Here is a 26,643-nt window from a genome sequence, read left to right on the forward strand (position 1 = left end):
TGTGTGTGTGTGTGTGTGCGTGTGTGTGTGTGTGTATTTAAGTCCTCAGTTTTCCCTTTTCCTTGTCACATCGTTGTTGTTTACCTGACTGTGTGTGCGCTCTTCTAGAGTCTTAGTGTTGCCTAGTGTTTCCTGGTCGCTGAGTATCAGAAATAAAGCGACTGTTTCAGTTGAGCCTCATATATGAGTCCTGCATTTGTGTCCTTCCCTTGCCTGCAACCCAGCAAATCCTGGCAAATTCATGGTTACCTGTTAGAATGTGTCTCTGATATTTAATGGAAATCCATCAAATAGGTAAATTTTCAGAGGGAGGAAGGAGACAAGACAAGACAAAAGACAGGCTGTGGAAAAGAGTTAGTGTTTAATAATAAGTAATAATTAAATGAAAAGTGGTGTACAGTGATTGCATCAAGCTCGTGCCAAACACTCAAACTGGTTTTCACTAAATGTAATGGCACTTTTTTATTTTCAAATCTTATTTATCCTTCTTTGATTAGTACTGTAATATTTGTAAATAGGTTTAAAGTTAAATTAAAAAAAAACCTGTCTCTTTATTTTGATCAGTAGTTTGTCAGTACATAAAAACTGTCTTGCTTTGATTCTCTGGAATACTACAGAACACACTGCACACTCTCTTGGCTGAAACCTGAGGACCATTGCTACATAGTAAATGTTTTAACTGTGAATTTTGTGGAAATGAAAAGTCAGTGAAGCTCATTTTATTTTACTTTGCAGCAACAAAACAAGGTGCAGATCAATACTGTAATCTCTCTGAAATGTTTTAAAATTGTCTCTTTATTTTGAGAATAAAAGATGCAGATCAGTAGTTTGCCAATACATAAAAAATGTCTTACTTGGATTCTCAGGAATACTACAGCAGCAGTCCTCAACCTTTTTTGCACCACGGACCGGTTTATGTCTGACAATATTTAAAAAACTGTAAATTTTGTGGAAATGAAAATTCAGTGAAGCTAATTTTACTTTACTTTGCAGCAACAAAACAAGGTGCAGATCAATACATCCTTAACACACAACGCATGGTTTGGACTGCTGCTCGGGATTTCTGCAGAGCACACTACACAGACCTGACCAGTCTAAGGAATGATGCTGAGTACCAGATAGTCCAGCAAGTAGCCAACTAATACTAATACTCATTAGACAAATTGGATGTGTTATGTCGTGAGGCATTCATTCAGAAAGTTTATTCTGTTCATTAGTGATGTGCGGATCGATCCTAAAATATCGATTCCTTCGATACCAGTCATTTATGTTCTAGAATCGATCCAAGTTACATGGTTTATTAAAATAATCAAATTACAGCATTTACATTTATGTTAGACTACTTTTAATTAACTGCTTGTTAACACAATGTTACAGTGTCTATCAAATAGACACTGTAACATTTCGGACTCAAACATAGTCAACTTTGAACTGTTCACCACTCTTCTAACAATTCAGTTTAAATGAATTGAATTCAATTTCATTCAGCACCAGATCACACCAACAGTCATCTTGAGGTGCTTTATATTGTATGGTAAAGATCCTACTAATCTACAGAGAAAACCTAACAAACAGATGATGCCCTGTAAGCAAGAACTTTATGATGAATTGAAGGAAAAACTCTCTATAAACAAGAGGAAACCTCCAGCAGAACCAGGTTCATGGAGGAGCCGCCCTCTACTGCAACCACATGAAGGTGAAAGAAAGGAAATAAGACAAAAGTCAATGTTTAATAATAAAATGTAAAGTGGTGTTTACAGTGACTGTATCAAGCTCATGTCAAACAAATTAGTCTTTTAGTAAATGTAATGCTACTAAAATTCTCAAATCTTGATTATCCTTCTTTGTTTTGTACTGTAATCTCTCTGAAATTTTTTAAAATTGTCTCTTTATTTTGAGAATAAAAGATGCAGATCAGTAGTTTGCCAATACATAAAAAATGTCTTACTTGGATTCTCAGGAATACTACAGCAGCAGTCCTCAACCTTTTTTGCACCACGGACCGGTTTATGTCTGACAATATTTAAAAAACTGTAAATTTTGTGGAAATGAAAATTCAGTGAAGCTAATTTTACTTTACTTTGCAGCAACAAAACAAGGTGCAGATCAATACATCCTTAACACACAACGCATGGTTTGGACTGCTGCTCGGGATTTCTGCAGAGCACACTACACAGACCTGACCAGTCTAAGGAATGATGCTGAGTACCAGATAGTCCAGCAAGTAGCCAATGGCAGTGAAGTGTATGTTGGCCTTTTCAGAGACCCCTGGGAGTGGTCAGACCAGACTGACTCCTCATTTAGATACTGGAACCCAGACATGCTTGTCCGGACTGATAGCACTCAAACCTGTGTTGCTATGTTGAAGGTAAACTCTGGTAAATGGGGAGACAGGGCATGTACAGAAACACATCCTTTCGTCTGTGATTGCAGTGAGTAAAACTCTTTACTAGAAAATTTATAAAACATTTATATTTCAAATAGAAAAAAAAATATCTATGTCTTTCTCCATGACAGAAATGTATAAAATGAAGGATCCAGACTAACTCTGTTCACATCTGTTTATAGTAGTCAAAAAACTGAGTTTCATTAAACTGAGGATCAGCCCACAGGACTCAATGCTGGATCTAAGTAATCCTTCGGTGCAAGCAGACATCCTGGAGCAAGTAAGTGATGCAGATCTTTGTTAATGATGAGCAGTTAAATTTGAGTATATCATATATATGTTTATTTAGATTGCGACATGAAATAACTACTTCATCGCATTAGGACCTTCATGGTTTTGCTATAGTAAATGGAAACATGAATATTCTCTGTTTAATAGATGAACCAGAAGCTAAGGAGTTATAACACGACTGCTGTTTTTCATCTAACGTGGAGAAAACAATCTGATGGAAGAGTTTTTACCAAGGAGCCTTGAAGAAGTGGCTGACGAGAGAAAAATCAGGGGAAGTGATTAATATGGATGATAAATGTACTTTAACAGACTAGCACAGAGCAATGTGAACATAGAATAGACACAGTTTTACAGATTAGAATATTTTGGCGCGTAACAGCAAAGCCAGATTACAGACATTTGCCAACGAAACTATGTGTAAGAAAAAGTACACTATGATAATGAAAAGTTATACACCGTCTCTCTCTCTCTCTCTCTCTCTCTCTCTACATATATATATATATATATATATATATATATATATATATATATATATATATATATATATATATATATATATATTTGTGTATCTTTTTTCTGTCCTTACGTGTGCATTTATGACTGTTTTGCATTGGAAAGTTTTTAAATTTGTTTTTGAGAAAACAACATCTAGCACTTGCTTGGATTAACTCGTTGCAATTCAAGGCAGTACGACTCGGCTCAACAATTTTTCAGTCGAGTTCCACCTAAGGCTGTTTTTATGCTCGCCACGTGGCTTGTGTCATGGGTGTCTCACGTATCACATAACATCCTGTGTTGTGCGACACAGTTTTTATTGTGTGTTGCCCAGTCATGCACCTCTTGATTTTTTTTTAACTTGTGTCAGATCATGCCTGTTTATACCTCCATCACTGAAACTCAGGGACATACAGACACACAGAGTGAGATGTTGCAACTGTTGTGGAAAGAAAGGATGCAAAAAAAAAAGCTTCCAGTTGTGACTTCTTCTTGTTCATATCAGCGAGTATGACATGCATTTCATTGCCTTGTACATATGGCGTGTGCAATGACAATAAAGATGAATTCTATTCTATTCTATTCTATTCTTCTATATTGTCTTAGTAGTGACACCTATTTTTTTGGTGAATACTGCAACAGCTTCTTACGTCTTAACAGCAGGTATGAATGGTTGGATCTGTGTGATGATGGCATGGCAGTGAGTAAAATATGATCACCCTATGTTTGCTGAATGATAGGTACCACAGGCCTTCAAGCTTGCAGTATTTAAACCGTTATTTACAAAGCCATCACTTGACAAAGCTGTCTTAGGTGGGTCCTCTGTAGAGGAATGATTTCAGTCGGGCTTCAGAGTTAATCACATCACAAATACAGCTTTAGTGAAGGTTATAAATGATCTTCTTATGGCCTCTGACAGAGGACTAATCACTGTTCTTGTCCTGTTAGTGCAGGTACTGGTCAATACTACTGAAAATAACATTTTGTTACAGTGATTAGAGCTTGCTGTAGGTATTATAGGTACAGCACTACTGGAGTTTGAATAATATCAATCTAATAGACTCAAATGAGTTCATGTAAATGAAGAGTACTCTTTACACTAAGGTTAATTATGGAGGTCCACAGGGTTCCATAAGACCCTGTGGACCTCCATAAATGTAGACCTTATAAATGTAGAAACTTAAAATAATCTGCAAAGCTCTCTCAAAGAGACTAGAGAAAATAACCCCCCTCTTAATTCATCCTGACCAAACTGGTTTCATAAAAGGTAGGCACTCATCAACAAATACATGTAGATTACTTAATTTGATAGACTACTCATACAGTAAAAACCTTGAAACTCCAATATTTTCTTTAGATGCAGAAAAAGCATTTGACAGAGTTAACTGGAAATTTCTATTTGCAACTTTACACAAATTTGGTTTTGGATCCTCTTTCATTAACTGGGTAAAAATATTATACAATTCCCCAACAGCTTGTGTCAAACCATATGACCAAACATCCTCCAGCTTCTGTCTCTTGAGGGGCACCAGGCAGGGATGCCCACTCTCCCCTTCACTGTTTGTAATTTTTATTGAACCACTAGCAGCAGCAATTAGACAGAATTAAGTAATTAAGGGCATAAAATGCAAGAACGTGGAACATAAAATCAGCCTTTATGCGGATGATGTGTTACTTTTTCTCCAAAACTCACAAACCAATATCTCTGGGGTGATTGAATTGATAAACTCTTTTGCAAGAATATCAGATTACTCAATTAACTGGTCAAAATCTACAGTCCTCCTGATTAATGGCTCCTTCCATAATTCTTCTACACAACTGCAATCGGGAAATATAAAATATTTAGGTATTAATGTTTCTACCAAGCTTGCAGATCTAACTAAATTAAACCATATCCCACTTTTAAAGAAAGTAGAAGGTGATCTGGCTACATGGAAATGTCTACCCATATCACTCATGGGAAGGGTTGCCGCTATAAAAATGATGGTCTTACCAAAAATAAATTATTTAGTCTCAATGATCCCAACTAAACCGCCACAAGATTGGTTCAGATCTCTAGATTCATGTATGTCCAAATTCCTTTGGAAAAATAAACCCCCACGTATAAGCTTAAAAACACTACAAAAGACCAAGGATAAAGGAGGACTAGAACTGCCTAACTTTCAGCACTACTTCTTAGCCAACAGGCTTCAGTTTATCTCAGGATGGCTAAAACATACCCTCTTAGATGAACCTTGGCTAGATGTAGAACAAGCACTTTGCAATAATCTATAGATTTCAGACCTACCATTTATCAGCTCAAACATCCAACGATATGAATGCTTCAAAAGCGTCCCACCATGCTGCTCTTCTCTGACAGCATGGTGGGAGTTTCTAAAATTGACGGCGTCTTCATTAATCCCATGCAAACGTACACCTATCTGGAACAACCCTGACATATTACAAAACAATAATATGATAAACTTTCCAGGTTGGAGTGGTAAAGGAATCAAATATTTAGAACATATATTAGAAGGAACAGAATTTATTTCATTTGACAGACTAGTTACACAATATGGGATCAACAAAAAAAGATTTTTAGAATATCGACAAATTAAATCCATAGTAAAAAAAAGAAATTTAAACCGGGTCAAGTTGAACTACAAACACCACCAAGTGTGGTACAATTTCTTACTCTTAAAACCCCAAAATTACTTTCCAAAATATACAGAATGCTTTCTAAAACAGATGAATCAATATCACTTCCTATTGCAAAATGGGAAGCGGACTTATCAGTTAACTTAGACCAAAACTTCTGGTCTCAGATTTGCTTAAAAACCTTTCATCTAATTAGAAATCCCAGTCTTCAATTAATTCAATACAAAATACTACATAGAGTGCACTATACCTGTCATTGGATGTTCAAGATGGGCTTTACGTCTACCAACAACTGCTCACACTGCCAAACCAATACACCGGACAATTATATCCACGCTCTTTGGTTCTGTCCACCAGTTCAGAAGTTTTGGTGCGAGATATGTGAAGACTTATCAAAGTGTCTGAAATTTAACATTCCAACTTCCCCCTTAGTGTGTTTGTTGGGCAGCTTAGATAATGTCACTACAGAAAAGAATATAGCCCATATGATTTTCACTGCCCTATGCATAGCCAAGAAAACAGTCCTCATGAACTGGAAAAATAAAAATAATCTTAATTCTAACCAATATAGAAATTATCTATTAGATTACATTAGTCTTGATACAGCCTCTGCCACCACATCAGATCAATTGCTCTGGGCTCCTTTGATCAGCTCCATCACCTAGTGGAGGAGGGGGGGGGGTCATAGTTTGGTCCCACCTTCGCTGTTGTGATTGGTGTAGGGGTAGGGACAGGCTTGGGGCGTCGGGGGATTCCCCAGGAGCATCTTCCTTGGAGGGCTCCTTCTCTGGGCTGGAGCCTTGGCTGGGCCTTGGGGGCTTGGGTCCTGGTTGTTGTGTCGCTGGGGTTGCAGGCGGGTGGGTGTATGGGGGCCCAGCCCTGGCGCAGGGTACCGCCAGTGCATCGAGCCATCTGGGGGGCTCTTCAACTGGTGGGGGAGGCTGTTACATCTTGCAAGAGGTCTCCTCTCTTCAGGAACTCACTCTGCAGAAGGGAGAGATATAGGAGAGGTGGAGGAAGATCTCAGCCTGGGCGTCTATTGTCTTGTGTAGTCTGGAAGATGAGTGGATGACAGGGTGGGTGCAGTTTTCTCTGTGAGCTGTCCCAGGCTCTGTGGGGCCGGGCACGGGCACGTCACTGCAACTCCCCCTGGCTTCTGCTCCGCGGCTGCTGAGTGACCCCTCATCTGGGGCTCTCCTCAGCTCTTTCTGGAATAGTGGCGCAGCTGCCCCTCTGTTGGTCTTCCTTGGTCTCTTGTGTGCTGAGGGCCTCTGGATGTCTGGAGTCTTGATCTCCTCCATACCTGCTTCAAGCCCTGGAGGACGGGGCTGTGGCTCCCCACATCCTCTAGCAGATCATTACATGAAGGAACCTTTTAAATACAAGCGCGTTCATGCTCACAGGTGTACACACGGGTGCTCACACACACAAACTACACCCTTTTTGGATTCTACCTCAAAGCACACTGTGCGCTGTCGATCTTACGTGCTGCACAATAATGTTTAATATTTACTGTTATATTCCCATAGATCATCGTAATGATGTTGTTTATTATATTTGCTCTTTTTTTCTGCTTGTTTTCTCTTTTTTCTTTCTCAACAGGTGATCCAGGTGACCGATATATGTATTCTCTGTCTGCTTATTTTGTTGGTTTTTGGTTTTTTGCCCTTTATCACCATTCCTCTTCCCCGCTGTTTTTCTTTCCCTCTTTCTTTCTCCCCTTTCTTTTCCCCAGTCAAGTCTGTCCCATATTTAGCAGGTTAAAATAAAATAAACAATAAAATTGGTCTTAGGTCGTGTCTCTTGTTTAGTATAGGTTCAGTTTAGTGCCTGGTCTATGCCTGTTTCTTGTTTTATTGTGAAATGTTGTGCCTCATGTCAGTGTGTCTAACTTTGCTCCCCATGTCTCGTTAGCCCAAACCCTCCCCGTTGTGTCTCCCTCCTATTTTCCATTCCCTGATTACTCCCCTGTGTAAGCCCTGTGTTTTCCTCTGTTCCCTGTCGCGTCGTATCTTCAACTTGCTGTGTGTTCGTGATTTCCAGTCCTCCAGCACCTCAGTTTGCATCGAGCCCGGGAGGCAATACAAGTTCGGGACCGAGCCGGCTTCGCCGCTGCTGTATCGCAGTGGCCTCGGCTCATTCTAAGACATGTAGTGACAATATTGTCGAGGCTGAGAAATCATTAACTCAACCACAAGTTGCAACTTCACCACAAACGTTGTTGCAGCCAGCCACTCCGGCTCTTTTTCAATCACCCACTCAGCCCTTAGCTGCACCCCTTTTAGCTGCCCAGCCAGAGGCCCGTTTAGCTGCTCATTCACTCAATCATCAACTCCACCTTCACCACAACTGCCACTACAAACTGCAGCTCAGGCATCAGCTCTCCCACCAGTTCATACTTCAGTACAACATCCAGTAGCTCAGCTCCCAGTGTCCCCTGTAGCTCAGCTCCCGGTGTCACCTGTAGCGATTTAGTCCCCTAGTCAGCTGGTACTCTACACACTCACTCACCTGGTCATCTACACATTCAGCCAGGGGTCCCTATACCCTCTGGCTCTACATCAGCTCCTGCTGGAAGCTCGGATGAGTCCATCCAGCCCTCCGCGGCTCCCACCCCGCCACCTGCCTCATCCGCTGGGGTTTCTGGAGAGCCCGGCCAGCACATCCTCATCTCCGCTGGAGGGTCCGAGGGGCCGCTTCAGCCTCCTGTATCCGCTGGAATGCCTGAGGAGCCCGTCCAGCCTCCTGTCTCCGCTGGAGGGGCCGAGGAGCCCGTCCAGCCTCCTGCCTCGTCAGCTGGAGGGCCCGAGGAGCCCGTCCAGTCTCTTGCCTCATCAGCTGGGGATCCGGGAGGACCCAGCCAGCACGTCCTCATGTCTGCTGACGGTTCTGGCGAGACCGTTCAGCCACCACCGGCTCCACCACCTGCAACCTACACTCCACCACCTGCGACCTCCACACCACCACCTGCAGCAGCAGCTTCATCCACGCCTGGTCCAACCTCCGCTTCAGCTTCTGCCTCGCCTGGTCCAGCTTCTGTGTCTTCGTCAGCCTCGCCAGTGACTGCCACTTCACCGCTGTCCGACCCAGCTTGGCCTGAAATACCTCGCCTTTGCTGGCCACTTTACAGGCCTTTGGTTGGACGTCTTCGCCGTTGAGGGCGGCCCCGAGACCGAGGTCGTTGCCGCCGCTGGCTTCGCGGCCGGCCTCCAGACCTGCTTTATTGCCGCCACTGCCTTCCGCGTGGCCGGCCTCCTGATGTGTCTCGTCTGCGTTGCCACCGTTGCCGTCCGCACGGTCGGCCCCCTGAACTGTTTCCCCATTGCCACCATTGCCGTCTGCGCGGTCGGCCCCCTGAACTGTTCCCACGTCGCTGCCGCTGCCTTTCATGCGGCCGGGCCCCTGAGTACCTTGTGTTTGACTTTTGTGCTGTCAGCCTCCGGGTTGGCTTCCTGAACTTTTTGCTTAGTGGACTCATGGTTGACCCAGTGGGATTTGTTTTGAGTTATTCCGGTATCTCGGTTCTTGGGCTTCTTATGTTTTGTTTTGTTTGTGACAAGAAACGGGGAGATGGAGGACTTAAATACACAGGCAGGATGACAAAAGGATGGGGAACAGGTGGACACACAGCTGCAACTAATCAGACATAACAAGCCAAAGGGGAAGCCAAACTGAAAACGCTCAACACAGGACATGAGACAATCAAAGTAAAACAGAAAACCAGAGACATTAACAAAGACGCGGACCTGACACTGAGACATAAAGACATGACTGACTTAGGAACCGAGACAGGGGAAGACTAAGAAAAATACAAAGGAAGGAAAAACTAAAATCACTAAGCACAAAGGAAAGATAGCCAAAACCAGAAATAACAATAGCCAAAGTATATGAAATCAAGATCTGAAACATAAATACTGGGTTGCAGACCCAGTACCGTAACACTATGTTTGTGCTCTGTCTGTTTTGCATGTCTTTGTTAATTTGCTCAAGCGCCTGGTTAGTTTAGGTTCTGTGGATTCTTGCAAAGTTCTGTAATAAAGTTGCTTTGCGTTCAAACCTGCTTCTGAGTTCTGCATTTTATGTCCCAAAACCCCCAGGAAATCAAAAAGGGCCACAGTCCAACACAAAACGCGGCCTGACCGCAATTCAAACAGCAACAGCAAAACAGTTCTGGAGGCCAACTTGGTGGGCGGTGACAAAGGCAGGACCACTCAGCTGACCAACCTCGGGTAAAGCAGAGGCAAAGAAACAGTTTGGGCGGCCTGCCACGGGTCCGGCGTCGGCAGGGAAATGGTTCTGGTGGCCGACCCGGCGGTGGCGACAAAATAGCTTAAGTGGATGGCGACACAGCACAGCAGGCGATCTGGGACGTGCTGGACATGGACGTGCAGGCCATACTAGATGTGCTGGACACGGACGTGCCAGAAAACTCACAGGAAGCTTGGCAGACAGCCGGCGTGCAAGGTCAGACAAAGCAGGACAAGGTGGCGCGACGACCTCAAGGGCAGGTGTGGCAGGTCCGGGCGGCTCACAGACCCTTGGTGCAGACTGAGCGGGTCCCCCAGGCATGCTGACGTCTGGCATGGGTAGAGTGAGTCCAAATGGTACAGGGACCTCTGGCTCGGGTAGGACAGTGGTTGGGCCTGCTGGTGATGTAAAAGGTAGTGCAGATGGTAGAGCTGAGGGCGGCGTACCTGCCACAGACGATGGTGATTGTGGAGAAGGTGGTAGCGTGGCAGCTGTGAGCTGTTGAGCAAGTGTGGAGACAACTAGCAGAGGCAAAGCAGGTCCAGCCGATGTGATGACCTCTGGCTTAGATGAGGCTAACTGTAGCTGCACAGGGCAAACAGCCGGCTCAGAATGCAGCGGCTGGGGCTGCACAGTGCAGTCAGTCTGTTCAGGCAGTGCCCGCGAAATAAGGTCCATAAATGGCTGAGTGAACTCACCTGAGCACTCAGCCGATGACGGAGAAGGCTTTATCAACCTGAATAGGTGATAAAGTGATAGGTCTTTCAGCCCAATTCTACTTTTTCTACATAATCCATCATACAAAATGTAATCAAATGGAAAAGTCCCTTTTTAAAACTTGTTTTATTAGTTTTAATCTTTTAACTTTATGCATCATGCATTCTCTGACTGGAAGAAATTTGTTTAATATTTAAACCTATTTTCTGCACATTCCAGCACATAAAATAATTTTTTTTGTGTGTGTTTACACTCACTCTTTCAAATAGATGCAAGTAAAACACAGTAGAAAATAAATAAAGTCAAAGACTTGCGGTCCTGTTGCTCTATTTTCACCTGTAAAGCAGGAGTGCGGTAGGCGGAGGTTTACCCTGGTGAAGGTGTGCCGCAGCGGTCAGTGGAAGAATCCGCGAGTTTCTCTGTGAATTTCCCATTATGTCGTAGCACACTCGGTGCTTGCTCGGAAGTTTAGGGGGTTTTTTCGCTGTAAAAAGAAGTTTTCTTCCCACGCACAACGGACGCTAATGTTTTTGTCACTTTTTATGGAATCAAACTCAAAGTAAGGTCAGTACTTCCACGCTTTAAACGCTGCACGCTCATACTCTCTCCCGTACTCGATATATTATCCATTGTTGATCTGCACACAGCTGTTGTCACGAACGTCGCACTTGTTTACGTCACTGTCATTAGACATTCTCGCAAAAAAAATCACGGTTTTAGTAACGCAGTAACGCAGCGTTCCTACGGGAAAGTAAAGGTAATCTAATTACCGTTTTTGCAATAGTAATCCCTTACTTTACTCGTTACTTGAAAAAAGTAATCGGATTACCCATCTCTGGCAACATCACAACTAATCTTGATCTAAAAAGATCAGACCAACTTTCAGAGAGGTGAGAACATGACCAGAGGGGACCACACCGTTTCTGCAAGATTGCTTTGAATGCACAGACTGGGATATGTTAGAGAAGCTGCTACAGTACACAACCTTAGTGACCAACTACATCAGAAAAAGAATTGAGGATGTCACTGTCTCCAAGACCATCATCACCTATGCAAACCATAAACCCTGGTTCTCTGCAAAGCTATGAAAATCACAGACTCTGAATTTAATTCCAACAATAGAGAAGCTTACACTACAGCCAGAGCAGACCTGTCACAGGCCATTAGAGGCAAAGTGGGAGTATGCAGAAAAGATCAATACACACTTCACAAGTTCAAAGGACAGATGGTGCATGTGGCAGGGCAAACAATCACAGGCTACAATACAACACCTCTGGCATGCAGCAGTGATCCCTCCCTGCCTGACAAACTAAAGGACTTATTTGCACATTTTGAGGCAGAGCCAGCAAGAAAATGCCCCCCTCCCCCACAGACCAAGTACTCTGCCTGTCCACAGCAGATGTTAGGATAACAATTCGCAGAGCAAACCCATGAAGGGCTGCAGGACCTGACAACATATCTGGCCAGGTGCTTCGGGAGTGTGCTGACCAGCTCGCAGGCATCTTCTCGGACATCTTAAATACACCACTTAGCTCAGCTGTGGTACCTGCATGTCTCAAACCCACAAAAATCATCCCTGTGCCAAAGTCCACTGTGTCCTGCCTCAATGACTACTGGCTGGTGGCACTTACGCCCATCATCACAAAGTGCTTTGAGAGGCTGGTGTTGAGGCACATAATAACTCAGCTTCCACAGAATCTGGACCCGTTACAGTTTGCTTACTGCTCAAACTGCTCCACAAATGATGCCATCTTGTCTGCTCTTCACCTTTCTCTCTCCCATCTCGACAAAAAGGACACTTATGTCAGAATGCGGTTTATTGACTTCAGCTCAGCATTCAACACAGTCATTCCCCAGAAGCTGGTGAAGAAGTTGGACCTACTAGGAATAAACACCACTCTCTGCAATTGGATCTTTGACTTCCTAACTGACAGACCCCAGGTCTTTCTTCATAGGAAATACCACCTCCAAAGTCCTCAGAGTGAGTACAGGATCGTGGCAGGGCTGTGTGCTTGGTCCACTGCTGTTCACCCTGCTAACATGTGACTGTACTGCAGAGTACAGCTCAGCAGTCGGGACTCAGCACTTGGGAGCTGTGGGAGGCACCTTGGCAGCAGAAAATGATGGAACTCTGCAAATATGAAATAATTTTGTCTGTAATGTTTGGAAATATAATTACAAGGGTAAAGGATTACAACGTGATCATTTTAAAAAAGAATTACTATAAAGTGTTTTCCTTATAATGCTGTGACTAACTCCAGTAAACACGGACTAATGCTGTTTTGCATTCTGAGTGGGAAGCATTTGCATGACCGGCATATGGGAATCACAGTTCATATTTTAAAAAAAAGTAGAAAGGAGCAAGTGATATCACTCTGGCACATCCATCCTAGACAGACACTGAGGGCTCTCCAGCTCTCCCATATTTGCCACAAATTGACAAGTACGGCAAGGATCATGCATCTAATTCTGCTCCTGTCAGGTCAGTGTTGCTAACTGTCAAAACAGTGATCCTTTTTTACTCTTTAGCTGGGCATACCTGTGCATTTTAAAAGACAAAAACAAAATAATAAATAAATAAATAAAACTTTAATAATACTGTTTGCTTAAAGAAAGCCTAAAGGTTAGGGTTTAGGGTTTATATTTAAATGATGCTTTCTCTGTGTGGTTAATGAATGGTGAAATAATATAGGCTTTTATAACTCAACAAGTGCAAAAAAAAAAAAAGATGTTTGGTCGCCCTATCTAAAAAAGCCTGAGCTTTAAAGCTCATAAGTTGTCCTATTTTGTCCCTTTGTTTGTATATTTTTAAAATATTATTTTGAACCTTGTACTTCGTTTTGCAAATTAATTATTTATATTTCAGCTGTTTTTTCTTATTCGTAATAGTTGTTTCAATGACCTTAAATTGTTTGTTAGGCAACCCTGCTGTGCTAAACTGTTTTATACAAATGAACTCACTTTATTTTTGTCCTAGATTTCTTTTTGACTGGTACATATGCTGCTAAAATTTCAACAAATCTAACAGTGAACACTTTTAATTAAATTTTAAGTAAAATATTAACACATCATTTTTTGGTTATCAAAGACTTACTTACAGATTGCAGATCTTACAATGGCGATTGACTATTTAATTTGTGGATTATATTTATTCCACAGGCTTGTCTTTTCAATTTTCACATGGTCTCCAGCCACAGTTTGTCTTCTTTCAAACACCAAAGACCTGGTCTGAAGCCCAGAACATCTGCAGGGAGCAATGTTTTGACCTGGCCACCACTCATGACATGAGAGAGATGGAAACTCTCCTTGAAGTTGTCAAAGATAAATATGATGATGCTGTGTGGATTGGCCTTTCAAAAGGCAAGACACGCAGGTGGCGCTGGTCTCTGGCAGATGATGATTTCTACAAAGAGGGAGAAAGAAGTTATTTGTTGTGGCGCTCAATAACTGATGACAACTGTGCAGTTTTCAGCAACGGGAAACTGAATATGTATTCCTGTGAGACCAATAAATATTCGGTTTGCTTTGATGGTGAGTCTTTCTTTTACATACTGTATGACCAGTGTTGGGAAGGTTACTTTTAAAATGTATTCCGTTACAGAATACAGAATACATGCCCCAAAATGTATTCTGTAACTTATTCCTCGGCTGCATTGTAACTTATTACTCAATGAGAGTAACGTATTCTGAATACTTTGGATTACTTAATATATTATCGTGCTTTTTACAACAACGTGAATGTACTATTGCTGTGTGATTTATTACTATTACTGAAGGTCCGCGACTCCGAACTGTAGTAAAGGGACCTCTGACTAATACGGCGGGGTCCCTGTCGGCTCATAGCCGAAAAATAGCTTTACTTTGTTGTGTGGGTCAATTTTTCTTGCGAGAGACAGAGAGAGGCGTTGAAAGACTGCTCCAACGGAACTTATTGTTTTCGGAGGAAAACACGAACACGGTGTACAGTCGAGTCTTAATAGCTTACTTACAACTGGGCTCGTCAGGCACTCTTCTTGGCTGCAGTGGTTATTATTATATTTACATGCTTCCAGCTCCCGTTTTTCCTCGACGGCAACTCGTACCTTTCCACTCGCCTTTTTCTCCCTCCTCGCGCTCACAGACACATAACGTGTATGGCAGTGCATTCTCCCTGCAACACGGACTATACTGCCCATGATGCTACATTCTTTAGAGCTATGCTTGTAGCATTCTGCCTGTTAGCTTAGCACAACAACGAAAAGGCGCTCTCTCACCCAGGAAACAAACAGTCGCAGAGAGAGAGAGAGAGCGTCGCCCTGTAACCATGGCAACCGTAACGCTGCCGCCTGGAACGAAAGAACGTAGCTGTCAAACAAAACCCAAACAGTCCTGACCCGCGACAAAATGAAACAGGAAAGTACCGCAGTGTAATCCATTTATTTCAACAAAGTAACTGTATTCTGAATACCACCTTTTTAAACGGTAACTGTAACGGAATACAGTTACTCATATTTTGTATTCTAAATACGTAACGGCGGTACATGTATTCCGTTACTCCCCAACACTGTGTATGACACAAGCATACTAATACTCATTAGACAAATTGGATGTGTTATGTCGTGAGGCATTCATTCAGAAAGTTTATTCTGTTCATTAGTGATGTGCGGATCGATCCTAAAATATCGATTCCTTCGATACCAGTCATTTATGTTCTAGAATCGATCCAAGTTACATGGTTTATTAAAATAATCAAATTACAGCATTTACATTTATGTTAGACTACTTTTAATTAACTGCTTGTTAACACAATGTTACAGTGTCTATCAAATAGACACTGTAACATTTCGGACTCGAACATAGTCAACTTTGAACTGTTCACCACTCTTCTAACAATTCAGTTTAAATGAATTGAATTCAATTTCATTCAGCACCAGATCACACCAACAGTCATCTTGAGGTGCTTTATATTGTATGGTAAAGATCCTACTAATCTACAGAGAAAACCTAACAAACAGATGATGCCCTGTAAGCAAGAACTTTATGATGAATTGAAGGAAAAACTCTCTGGAAACCTCCAGCAGAACCAGGTTCATGGAGGAGCCGCCCTCTACTGCAACCACATGAAGGTGAAAGAAAGGAAATAAGACAAAAGTCAATGTTTAATAATAAAATGTAAAGTGGTGTTTACAGTGACTGTATCAAGCTCATGTCAAACAAATTAGTCTTTTAGTAAATGTAATGCTACTAAAATTCTCAAATCTTGATTATCCTTCTTTGTTTTGTACTGTAATCTCTCTGAAATGTTTTAAAATTGTCTCTTTATTTTGAGAATAAAAGATGCAGATCAGTAGTTTGCCAATACATAAAAAATGTCTTACTTGGATTCTCAGGAATACTACAGCAGCAGTCCTCAACCTTTTTTGCACCACGGACCGGTTTATGTCTGACAATATTTAAAAAACTGTAAATTTTGTGGAAATGAAAATTCAGTGAAGCTAATTTTACTTTACTTTGCAGCAACAAAACAAGGTGCAGATCAATACATCCTTAACACACAACGCATGGTTTGGACTGCTGCTCGGGATTTCTGCAGAGCACACTACACAGACCTGACCAGTCTAAGGAATGATGCTGAGTACCAGATAGTCCAGCAAGTAGCCAATGGCAGTGAAGTGTATGTTGGCCTTTTCAGAGACCCCTGGGAGTGGTCAGACCAGACTGACTCCTCATTTAGATACTGGAACCCAGACATGCTTGTCCGGACTGATAGCACTCAAACCTGTGTTGCTATGTTGAAGGTAAACTCTGGTAAATGGGGAGACAGGGCATGCACAGAAACACATCCATTCGTTTGTAACTGCAGTGAGTAAAACTCTTTACTAACACATTTAGTTTTACTTTTTTTTTTTCAAATAGCAAAAACTATTGTTATCTTCATTTTTCTCAGTGACAGAAATGTGTAAAATGAAGGAGAGTGTTGCAAATACGATTCAGACTAACTCTGTTCACATCTGTTTATAGTAGTCAAAAAACTGAGTTTCATTAAACTGAGGATCAGCCCACAGGACTCAATGCTGGATCTAAGTAATCCTTCGGTGCAAGCAGACATCCTGGAGCAAGTAAGTGATGCAGATCTTTGTTAATGATGAGCAGTTAAATTTGAGTATATTATATATATATATATATGTTAATTTAGATTGTGACATGAAATAAGTATTTAATCACATTAGGACCTTCATGGTTTTGCAATGGTAAATGGAAACATGGGTATTTTCTGTCTAATAGATGAGCCAGAAGCTACGGAGTTATAACAAGACTGCTGGTTTCCATCTAAAGTGGAGAAAACAATCTGATGGAAGAGTTTTTACCAAGGAGCCTTGAAGAAGTGGCTGAAGAGAAAAGAATCAGCGGAACAAGTTAATATGGATGATAAATGTACTTTAACAGAGTAGCATAGAGCAATGTGAACATAGTATAGACACAGTGTGTGTGTATCAGCCTTAACCTTCGTATATATTTCCCCAGCCCAAGTGTACTCGTGTAGTGTTCGTGAGTAGTTAACATAACCACAGTTTTCACTTAGCCACTACTGCACCCCACCTGTATATAGCCACTAAACGCCACTGTGTATTCACATTTTGCCACTTGCTGTAATAAATTCTTGTCACGTTCATACGGTGTCTGTGTTGAATCTGTCCAATCCGCCCTATATGACCCACGCCGTGACAGTTACATGCTTAAATATAAAGTTGAAAAAATGTAAGTGCAACCAGGCTATGGATCAAGTAATTGCGATTAATTACAGAAAACTGTGAGAGGAATAGGTTAATTTTTTTAAAATCTATTCACAGCACTAATCTCTCTCTCTCTCTCTCTCTATATATATATATATATATATATATATATAAAAACACCCAGCACGCCCCTGCGGGCGGTTTATCCTTCAAGCTCGGGTCCTCTACCAGAGGCCTGGGAGCTTGAGGGTCCTGCGCAGTATCTTAGCTGTTCCCAGGACTGCGCTCTTCTGGACAGAGATCTCCGATGTTATTCCCGGGATCTGCTGGAGCCACTCGCCTAGCTTGGGAGTCACCGCACCTAGTGCTCCGATTACCACGGGGACCACCCTTACCTTCACCCTCCACATCCTCTCGAGCTCTTCTCTGAGCCCTTGGTATTTCTCCAGCTTCTCGTGTTCCTTCTTCCTGATATTGCTGTCATTCGGAACCGCTACATCGATCACTACGGCCGTCTTCTTCTGTTTGTCTACCACCACTATGTCCGGTTGGTTAGCCACCACCATTTTGTCCGTCTGTATCTGGAAGTCCCACAGGATCTTAGCTCGGTCATTCTCCACCACCCTCGGGACTTCCAGGTTATACTCGGCACAGATGTTCCTGTACACTATGCCGGCCACTTGGTTATGGCGTTCCATGTATGCCTTGCCTGCTAGCATCTTGCACCCTGCTGTTATGTGCTGGATTGTCTCTGGGGCATCTTTACACAGCCTGCACCTGGGGTCTTGCCTGGTGTGATAGACCCCAGCCTCTATGGATCTTGTACTCAGAGCTTGTTCTTGTGCTGCCATGATTAGTGCTTCTGTGCTGTCTTTCAGTCCAGCTTTGTCCAGCCACTGGTAGGATTTCTGGATATCAGCCACCTCCTGCCACCTCCAGCCACCTCCTCCGGTGGTACATACCGTGCAGGGCCCTGTCCTTCCATGATGGTTCCTCGTCTACCTCCTCTTTCTTGGGTTTCTGCTGCCTGAGGTATTCACTGAGAACTCGGTCAGTTGGGGCCATCTTCCCAATGTATTCTTGGATGTTCCTTGTCTCATCCTGGACTGTGGTGCTGACACTCACCAGTCCCCGGCCCCCTTCCTTCCGCTTAGCGTACAGCCTCAGGGTGCTGGACTTGGGGTGAAACCCTCCATGCATGGTAAGGAGCTTTCTTGTCTTTATGTCAGTGGCTTCTATCTCCTCCTTTGGCCAGCCTATTACCCCAGCAGGGTACCTGATCACGGGCAGGGCGTACGTGTTGATGGCCCAGATCTTGTTCTTTCCATTCAACTGACTCCTCAGGACTTGCCTGACCCTCTGCAGGTACTTGGTGGTTGCAGCTTTTCTAGCGGCCTCTTCATGGTTCCCATTTGCCTGCGGGATCCCCAGGTACTTGTAACTGTCCTCTATGTCTGCAATGTTGCCTTCTGGTAGTTCAATCCCCTCAGTTCTGACTACCTTCCCTCTCTTTGATACCATCCGACTACACTTCTCCAGTCCGAACGACATTCCAATGTCATTGCTGTATAGCCTGGTAGTGTGGATCAGTGAATCGATGTCTCGTTCACTCTTGGCATACAGCTTGATGTCATCCATGTACAGGAGGTGGCTGACAACTGCTCCGTTCCGTAGTCGGTATCCGTAGCCAGTCTTGTTAATGATCTCACTGAGGGGGTTCAGGCCTATGCAGAACAGCAGTGGGGACAGAGCATCTCCTTGGTAGATCCCGCACTTGATGGTGACTTGTGCTATGGGCTTGGAGTTGGCCTCTAGTGTTAGCCCACTTTTCGTCAGGGTGCCCTGGTTCCTCAACACCTGACGCGGACCTTGTTGATCCGGGCGACGTCCGAGCCGGCATGCCTTCATATTTATTTGTCTCGCTCATGTCTGCGGTAGGCTCGCTTAGCATAGGGGGTCTAGCCTTAGGACCCTTACTGGATACAGAGGCCCCAGGCAGGAATCGAACTTGCGATCCTCTGTTCCAAAGGCGTGTAGTCTAACCACTACGCTATATATATATAAAAAAAATCAGGTTTTATTCTATATATATTGAGATTTCATTCATATAATCAGACTATTATTGTGATATATATTTTATATTTTCCTCAATCCTCATTCCACAATATGACTTTTTATAAAGTAAAACAAGATAAGATCCAGTGTAGATGTAGTTAAACTGTTGGGAAGACAACGTTAGAGAAACGTGAACATTTTATTTGTACTGTATAATCTGCAGATTCTGACAGAAATCTGCAACTTTCTGTCTCTAAAACAGCAATAAGGATAATTATTAGGCCATATGTAAATAAAAAAATAACTTTAACTTAAAGCAAAATTGGGAAACGTAAAGTCCGAAACAAGTCTTTATATTAAGGGACATCAGTCAAACAATACTGTTTCGTCTGGGTCTAAACAGAGCGCGTTGTGTGTGACGTCTTCTTTTGCGCATGCGGGCCGCTTTGAGGGCCGTGAACTGTTCACACTAGAGCACGTTTGCTGTCACATTTTATTTTTAGTGTGAACAACCAGACAAGAAAAATCTGATTTGATCAGAAAATCGCAAATGAGCATTAAGACCTGCAGTATGAAATTAGACTTAGAGTACACCTGTGCCTCCATGAGTCCTGCTCTTGGGTCCACCTTTCCTGCCTGCCTTCACACAGTCATGAGAGGCGGGGCCAGGTGGCCGTGGTTCAGTCGGGCCCTCAGACCTCTGGGCCTGAGGCTTGGTCCACTCTGGCAAGGCTGGCTGCGAGCAGAGCCTGTGGGCGCGTCACTGGAGCCCCTGTGTCTTCCGTACTGTGGCTGCTGGGTGACACCACGTCTGAGGCTCTTGTCGCGGCCTTTTACTTTCCAAACACCAAAAAAGTCCAAGAAAAGGCCGTGGGTGGCAACGGGAGGTTTGTTTTAGAACGCACTTCTGACTCCATTGTTTAAAAATCATATGTGGTTTATTTCGTGCAAAATTATAAACAAAAATCAACCAAATAACTTCTTAAAACTTAAAATTAAACGAAAGTTAATTTAATTTGCTTTAACAACTTCAAAAGTGGTCAAAAAATCATTTTCTAACCCTCCCATCTTCCCATCTGACATTTGGCAAACAAAAAACGAAAAACCTCTTTACCACACCCATCCAGGGTGCTCTTAATCTCTTGATTAATGGGAGGGTCCATAAGCTAATAAACCAATCACTTTGCAAAAGCTTCTCCAATAAAATTAATTACAAATTTAAATAACAAAACCAGGTCAGTATATTCTTACACCTTTAAAGAAAAAACAAAAATGAATACAAATTGCATTTTATGAACATTCAACAAAAATGGCCACAACAGCTCTCCTCAGTTCTTTCCAGGAGGGTGGCACGGTTGCCCCTCCGTTGGTCCTCCTTGGGCTCCCGCACTCTGGTGGCCTGGATCTCCTCCATTCCTGCTTTATGCCCTGGGGGATGGGGCTTTGGCTCCCCACACCAGCAGAATGTTACATGGAGAAACCTTTTGAATACAGGCACGCCCGTTCACACAGGTATGCGCACAGGTGTACACATAGGTGCTCACAGACACAAACTACACCTTTCTTGGCTGCTACATCAAAGCACATTGTGCACTGTCAGTTTTGCGTGCTGCATAAATACATACAATATTTAGTATTTACTGTTACTTAAATTTATTTAGGTTATTGCAGTGATGCTCTGTATTGTGTTGCTCTCTTTTTTTGCTTGTTTTCTCTTTTTTTCCTCTCAACAGGTGAGCCAGGTGATTTTTTTAAGTGCCCTCTCTCACTGTCCCTCTTCCCCTCTGTTTTTCTTCCCCTCTCTCTCCTTTTCCTATACCCCAGTCATGCCTGTCCCGTCTGTAATAACTAAAATAAAATAAAATAAATAATAACAAAGTTCGATCAAATGGACTAATATGGCAAGGCCGTGATGATCCACCTGGTAAAGTAAATCCGTTGGGCATCTTTCTTGGCCTTCAGACAACAATTCTGATGGCTAAAAAAAACAACCCAACAAACAAAAAACAAAACAAAATATGGGAACACCTATGTGTGAAAGGCTGTGTAACAGTTGTGATCTGCCTGTAAGCAGAGGAACACCTTGCATGTAACACACTTCTCTTGAGTTTTCCCTGAGCGGTCTTTTGCTCTGCAACACGCTGCATTCTTCACTTTCGGCGCCCCTGACAGATGTGCATTAGCCCTCCTGCGGAATGAGACATGGGGCACTGCCTTCACTGGATGCTTTTCCCTTGGACTTACACATCTGGGTCTTCTTCCTGCACTGAAAAGTCAAAGCTGTCATTGGCATGCTCAGCCAAGAAAGTCATGGCCACTTCCATGCGAAATTCAAGGAACTCCATGCTGTTCTTCTTTGGTGTGCCACATACAGTAAGGTCTTTGCGGTACAGTAGCCAGCTGTTGGCTAAAGGCAGATCCATAAAGTGCATTAGCATTCGCATGTGTGTCCATTTCTTTGTATGGACACACATGCGATAGTAACTCATCATTCTATCAACAAGGTCAACTCCACCCATCTTGGAGTTGTATTCAGGGATAATACTTGGTCGTCAGATTGTCACATATTGTTTTAGTTGTTTGACCCATCTCCAGCAGGTGTCGTCTGGCTCTCCAGCATGAACAGTAGACATCATACCACTTAACCATGCAAATCTTTCCATCCGCAGTGGTAACTTGTGCTGAGGTCCAGCTTCGTTTCTTTTTCATTGTTTTGTCAGTTGGTCACTTCTGTACTGCTGCAGCGACCTGATTCTTCATAACTTTAGAATCTGCTTCTTCATCATGTGTTCCACACCTTGGGTGGACATAAAGAACCGATCACAGTAAACATTTGTATTAGGATGCAGTATTTGAGACAGACAATCTATGATCAAGCCTCCCAAAAACAGATCCCCTGGTTCTTTAACCTGCTCAAGGGGTGCAGCTGCCCCTTGATAAATGTTAAAGTCCAGCACAATACCATCTGCTGTTGCGTAAACACAGTTTTTTATGCCCACTGAGTTTGGCTTCATTGACAGATATTGTTGACATGGACAAGCCCCTGTCAAAGGAATCATCTGCTCATCAACTGAAACGCATTCTGGGCGAGCCTGAGATTTGAAGCCTTTCAGAATGCGTTTCAGAAAAGGCCTCACCTTCCAGAATTTATTACACTCTCTCAGGTCCTCTGGAACATTGTCAATGAGCACTTTGAGCGATTGCCTCAGTCTGAAGAATCTGTCAAGAGTTTTCAGTGATGGCAAGGAATCTCAAGGATTTGGACCAGTCCATCCTGATTGTAGGATATGGTACGCAAGACATCAAAATACAGGCACCGAAAAAAATTATCAATTTCATCAGTTGATGTGTTGAGTGGATTCCCACTTCTAGCCAGTGACGTAGCATTAGAACAATCTGGAATCATTTTTGTCAGAGCTTTATCAATATACTGCTCTATGTAGTCCAGTGGGGTCCAGCCCTCTCTGTCCTGCACAGTTTCTTGCTCAAAGTGGTCTTGATTTGGTGTTAGCGGAGAAGCTTTCCATCGCATCCCACGCCCTTTCTTAGACTGCTCTTGATGGCTTGGTCCTGGTGTTGTCTCTTCTTCCAAGAGTGACATCTGGGAGTGCGTGATCTGCCAATGTCACAATCTGAACGATATCCTTCATATTCATCACAGAGATGTTTACGTCCCCTGATAAGCTGAGTGGGCCGTGGAATGGGGTCTTCACACCCACTTCTGTCCTCCTCACTGCTGCTTAGCCCCTGTCGTGGGGGTTGATATTCAGCATCCCCCACGGGATCGTCAATGTCTAACAAGTTGTCCACCACAGTAACGCCATTGTTCTTGTGAGAGAATAACACTCTGGGAAAAAAAACTATGGAGATTTTATTTATAAAGCATGCTATATCTGCTTGAACTGTAGTAACCTGTTGTTTTCTACCTAAATCAACCAAAAATACAATTTCATTATCACATGTTGTTAGCAACATAACTCCCTCTGTCCACACAACAAAGCTAACAAGACTAAGTCCCTCTGTCCACATACGCGTACCACATGTTTAGCAACTTTAGTAACGTTTGTAAAATTTGACTTCCATAACACACATTAAACACTTTTGTACATATCTGAACAAGAATCAGCCAAGAAATGTGATTGGATTTTTTTACCTGATTGAAGTGTGGCTCAGGAGTTGCCATCTGAACTTCTGGGTGTGTTGTTGGCCATCTTGAATCTAACGTGTAATGAGAAATACTCTTCTGCCATCACCAGGTGGCAGTATAATGTCCTCATAAGTGGATATCAGGCCCTTATAGAATAAAATTTAGTATTGTGGTCTAAACAACACAAAATGTGACGTCGGCATACGTGGACATCAGGTCCTAGAAGGTTAAAAAAGCATTTTCTAATAACTATAAACATCCCAAATATTGACAGGTCACAGCAAAGTCACGCTACAGACATTTGCCAACTACCTTGCATGACTTGGAATTAAAGCTTTTTAACTTTCGTCTTATTCAGCAGTATATTCTGTGGCTTACATTTGGTGTTTTGATTTTTTTGTTTTGGTGCTGGGTTTTTTGTCAGAAACTGTGTGTTAGAAAAAGTGCATTATGATGATGAAAGTTATACAACAGCTCTCTCTCATTATCTTTTTTCTGTCCGTGTGTGCATTCACAAGTGTTTTACAATGAAAGGTTTTAAGAGTGTCAGAGATATAGGTGCACTTATTCTTTGTTGTGGTACTTTAGTGTTCCAATGAAAAGAGCCCAAATGAGCTCATTTTAACGTACATTTTTTGCCATCCTGTGATCTCATGTGACATATTCTCTTAATATCTAAGAGCTATTTCCAGGGGGAGAATGTTTATGTTAGATCCTGTTTCAAATCAGGTTGTGATCGTAAAGTCACGTACATAGCACTGATTTTAGAGTAATGTACAACAATTGTAATCTCATTTAAATTTCCAAACTGCCTTTCGCCATTAAGGGTTATGGTGAAATGTCATTATTTGTGTGTCATTGCACACTGTCCATGAGAGGACCCCTTATCAGGTTTATATGTATAGTGCCAAATTACAGAGTCACCTGAAAGTGAGTCTGTTAATCACTGTTAAACAGTGTCATCTACGCCAGGCCTGGCCCATATATGGATGACATACCATTTACCATGCCAGAAGTCAGCCAGCGGTGCCGGCTTGACACCAGATCCAGCCCAGACCTGTCTGCTATGTGGGTAATTATTCTTTTGTAGTCTGTGCCCTAATCTCTGTTGATAGATTTTAAAATCAATTTAAAAAATAATTTTATTTTTAACAATAAGCTGTAGTCAAATAGCTCGTCAATACATAAAAATTGTCTTGCGTTGATTCTGGGGAATACTACAGGACATACTCTTGGCTGAAACCCGAGGACCACTGCTACATAGCAAATGTTTTAACTGTTAATATTGTGGAAATGCAGTGAAGCTAATTTTACTTTACTTTGCAGCAACAAAACAAGGTGCAGATCAGTACATCCTTAAAACACAAAGCATGTTTTGGGCTGCTGCTCGGGATCACTGCTGTGGAATAAAATGAGGCGCAGGTAGCCAGGATGGGACAGAACAGTTTTTTCATATAATTTACATTCTCAGGAAAAGTTATTTACATAGTTGCAACAAACACACACCCAAGCTGCCTGAACTTTTTTGGAATTAGAAACCTAGACTAAAAGCGAAAGAATAAAGCAAACCATCCTTCCAGAGTTGTTTAATGGTTTCATTGCTTGAAGAGAAAACATAGCAAATTCGGTAGTTCACAGACACCAATTTAAAAGACACCAACATGTTAAGTAGGTTTTTAACCTTGTACACTCTCTTTGTTATTGCTTTGATCGTGGCTGTGTATTGTTATTCCAGTTCTACTGAAGGGCTGATTGTTAAATGAATAAATGTAAAAATATATGAAGTTTGTCTTGTTTCTTTAGCCTTCAGTCATCAATCAACCAAAGTTTTTAATTGGTGCCACTCACATACTCAACTCTGCTGCTCAACCCAGCAAACCTTGTTTACAGAAACCTGGAAAAGCAGGATGATTATGTTAGTTTAAATGAGTCACAATCTCAGATTCACAATAACTGTCACAATCCCCAAATCACAGGCTGAGGAGGGGCCATTGCAGCATCTTTCACTCCAACATATTAATCAATCATAGACTCAGACAGTTTTAATTAATTTAAAAGCCTGACTCTTAGCCTTTTTCACCATAATCAGCAAACTGAGAAAACAGTTTTGTTATTTATCACCTCTTACTTAGAGACTCTCTCAGATTTCAGTTTTTACATTTTGTTTTTTTATCTGATTTAGTGCTCAGCTCAGATAAAATAAATTGGGGTGATTTTAACATCCATATAGATGCTGAAAGTAAAATTACAGACCAGTTGGGAATGCATTTCATTACAGTAGTGTCACGGGGATGGAATGGACTCAGACACAGACCAATGCGTTCAGAATAAAAAGTCAATAGTTTATTTTAGAGATGGCACGATACCACTTTTTTATGTCCGATACCGATACCGATATCATAAATTTGGATATCTGCCGATACCGATATGAATCCGATATAGTGTTTTTTAATCAACAAAACTGTTTTTTTAAATATCTTGCTGCATTTTGTATAAGTTCATACTCAAGTTTAAAACAACAACTACACTAAAGCTATTCTGTTATACCTGTATGCAAAAAAAAATTTTCATAGTTCAGCAATACTGATCAATCTAATAAACTTAAACCTACACCATCCTCCCTATTCTGGTATTTTAAAGAGTACTTAGCATAAATATTAAGCAACCTAACTAATAGGGTTCCAACTCCCAGCAACAACAAAATAAATAAAAAATAGGGAACCACCCCTCACGCGCCACCTCATGATGCTTAATCGACGTAATCAACCTTAATTTGATGCAGTGTGAAAAAAAATGCACAGAAATCAATTATTTTTCAAGAAATTTTAAATAGATTCAACATCTTTCTTCAACAAAATTGCAGACTGCACAGATGGTACCTTCCCAAAGGAAAAAGTACTATAGCTTACTAGGGTATATATATTAGACTTAATAGTTACTATATACAGTAATGG

The 26,643-nt window shown here is 42.1% G+C and overlaps 2 protein-coding genes and 1 long non-coding RNA gene across 7 annotated transcripts in view; 2 read left to right on the top strand and 1 right to left on the bottom strand.

Annotated features, from left to right (window-relative positions):
- Positions 1-15,310, bottom strand: part of LOC308405321 (uncharacterized protein) — a 28,251-nt gene extending 12,941 nt beyond the window's left edge. For 3 of the 4 annotated variants that reach the window (XR_013973309.1, XR_013973310.1, XR_013973311.1), the window contains exons 1-2: positions 14,764-15,310; positions 13,873-14,177 (exon numbers count right to left, since the gene is read on the bottom strand). Coding sequence is in view for 1 of the 4 variants with exons in the window: in XM_080895863.1 (XP_080751989.1) it covers positions 8,681-9,199 (519 nt within the window). In the remaining 3 variants the exon portion in view is untranslated. Of the gene's footprint in view, positions 1-5,322; positions 12,906-13,872; positions 14,178-14,763 lie in introns of those variants that run through there. The other variant, XM_080895863.1, reaches the window with a different exon arrangement.
- On the top strand, positions 2,148-3,141 carry LOC308406385. 2 transcript variants are annotated; one of them, XR_013973534.1, is made up of 3 exons: positions 2,148-2,432; positions 2,569-2,666; positions 2,825-3,141. It is a non-coding gene; the product is annotated as an uncharacterized lncRNA (long non-coding RNA). The 2 variants fall into 2 exon arrangements; XR_013973535.1 differs by having other exon boundaries at positions 2,572-2,666.
- On the top strand, positions 14,242-17,408 carry LOC308405320 (C-type lection lectoxin-Enh3-like). The gene is made up of 4 exons (XM_080895862.1): positions 14,242-14,305; positions 16,271-16,615; positions 16,775-16,872; positions 17,039-17,408. Exons 1-4 carry the CDS (start codon positions 14,263-14,265, stop codon positions 17,132-17,134), a joined length of 582 nt encoding a protein of 193 aa, XP_080751988.1. The 5' UTR covers positions 14,242-14,262; the 3' UTR covers positions 17,135-17,408.
- Positions 17,409-26,643: the final 9,235 nt, after the last annotated feature.

The sequence above is a fragment of the Rhamphochromis sp. 'chilingali' genome (genome assembly GCF_963969265.1).
Source record: "Rhamphochromis sp. 'chilingali' genome assembly, chromosome: 11".
NCBI classification, from domain to species: domain Eukaryota; kingdom Metazoa; phylum Chordata; class Actinopteri; order Cichliformes; family Cichlidae; genus Rhamphochromis; species Rhamphochromis sp. 'chilingali'.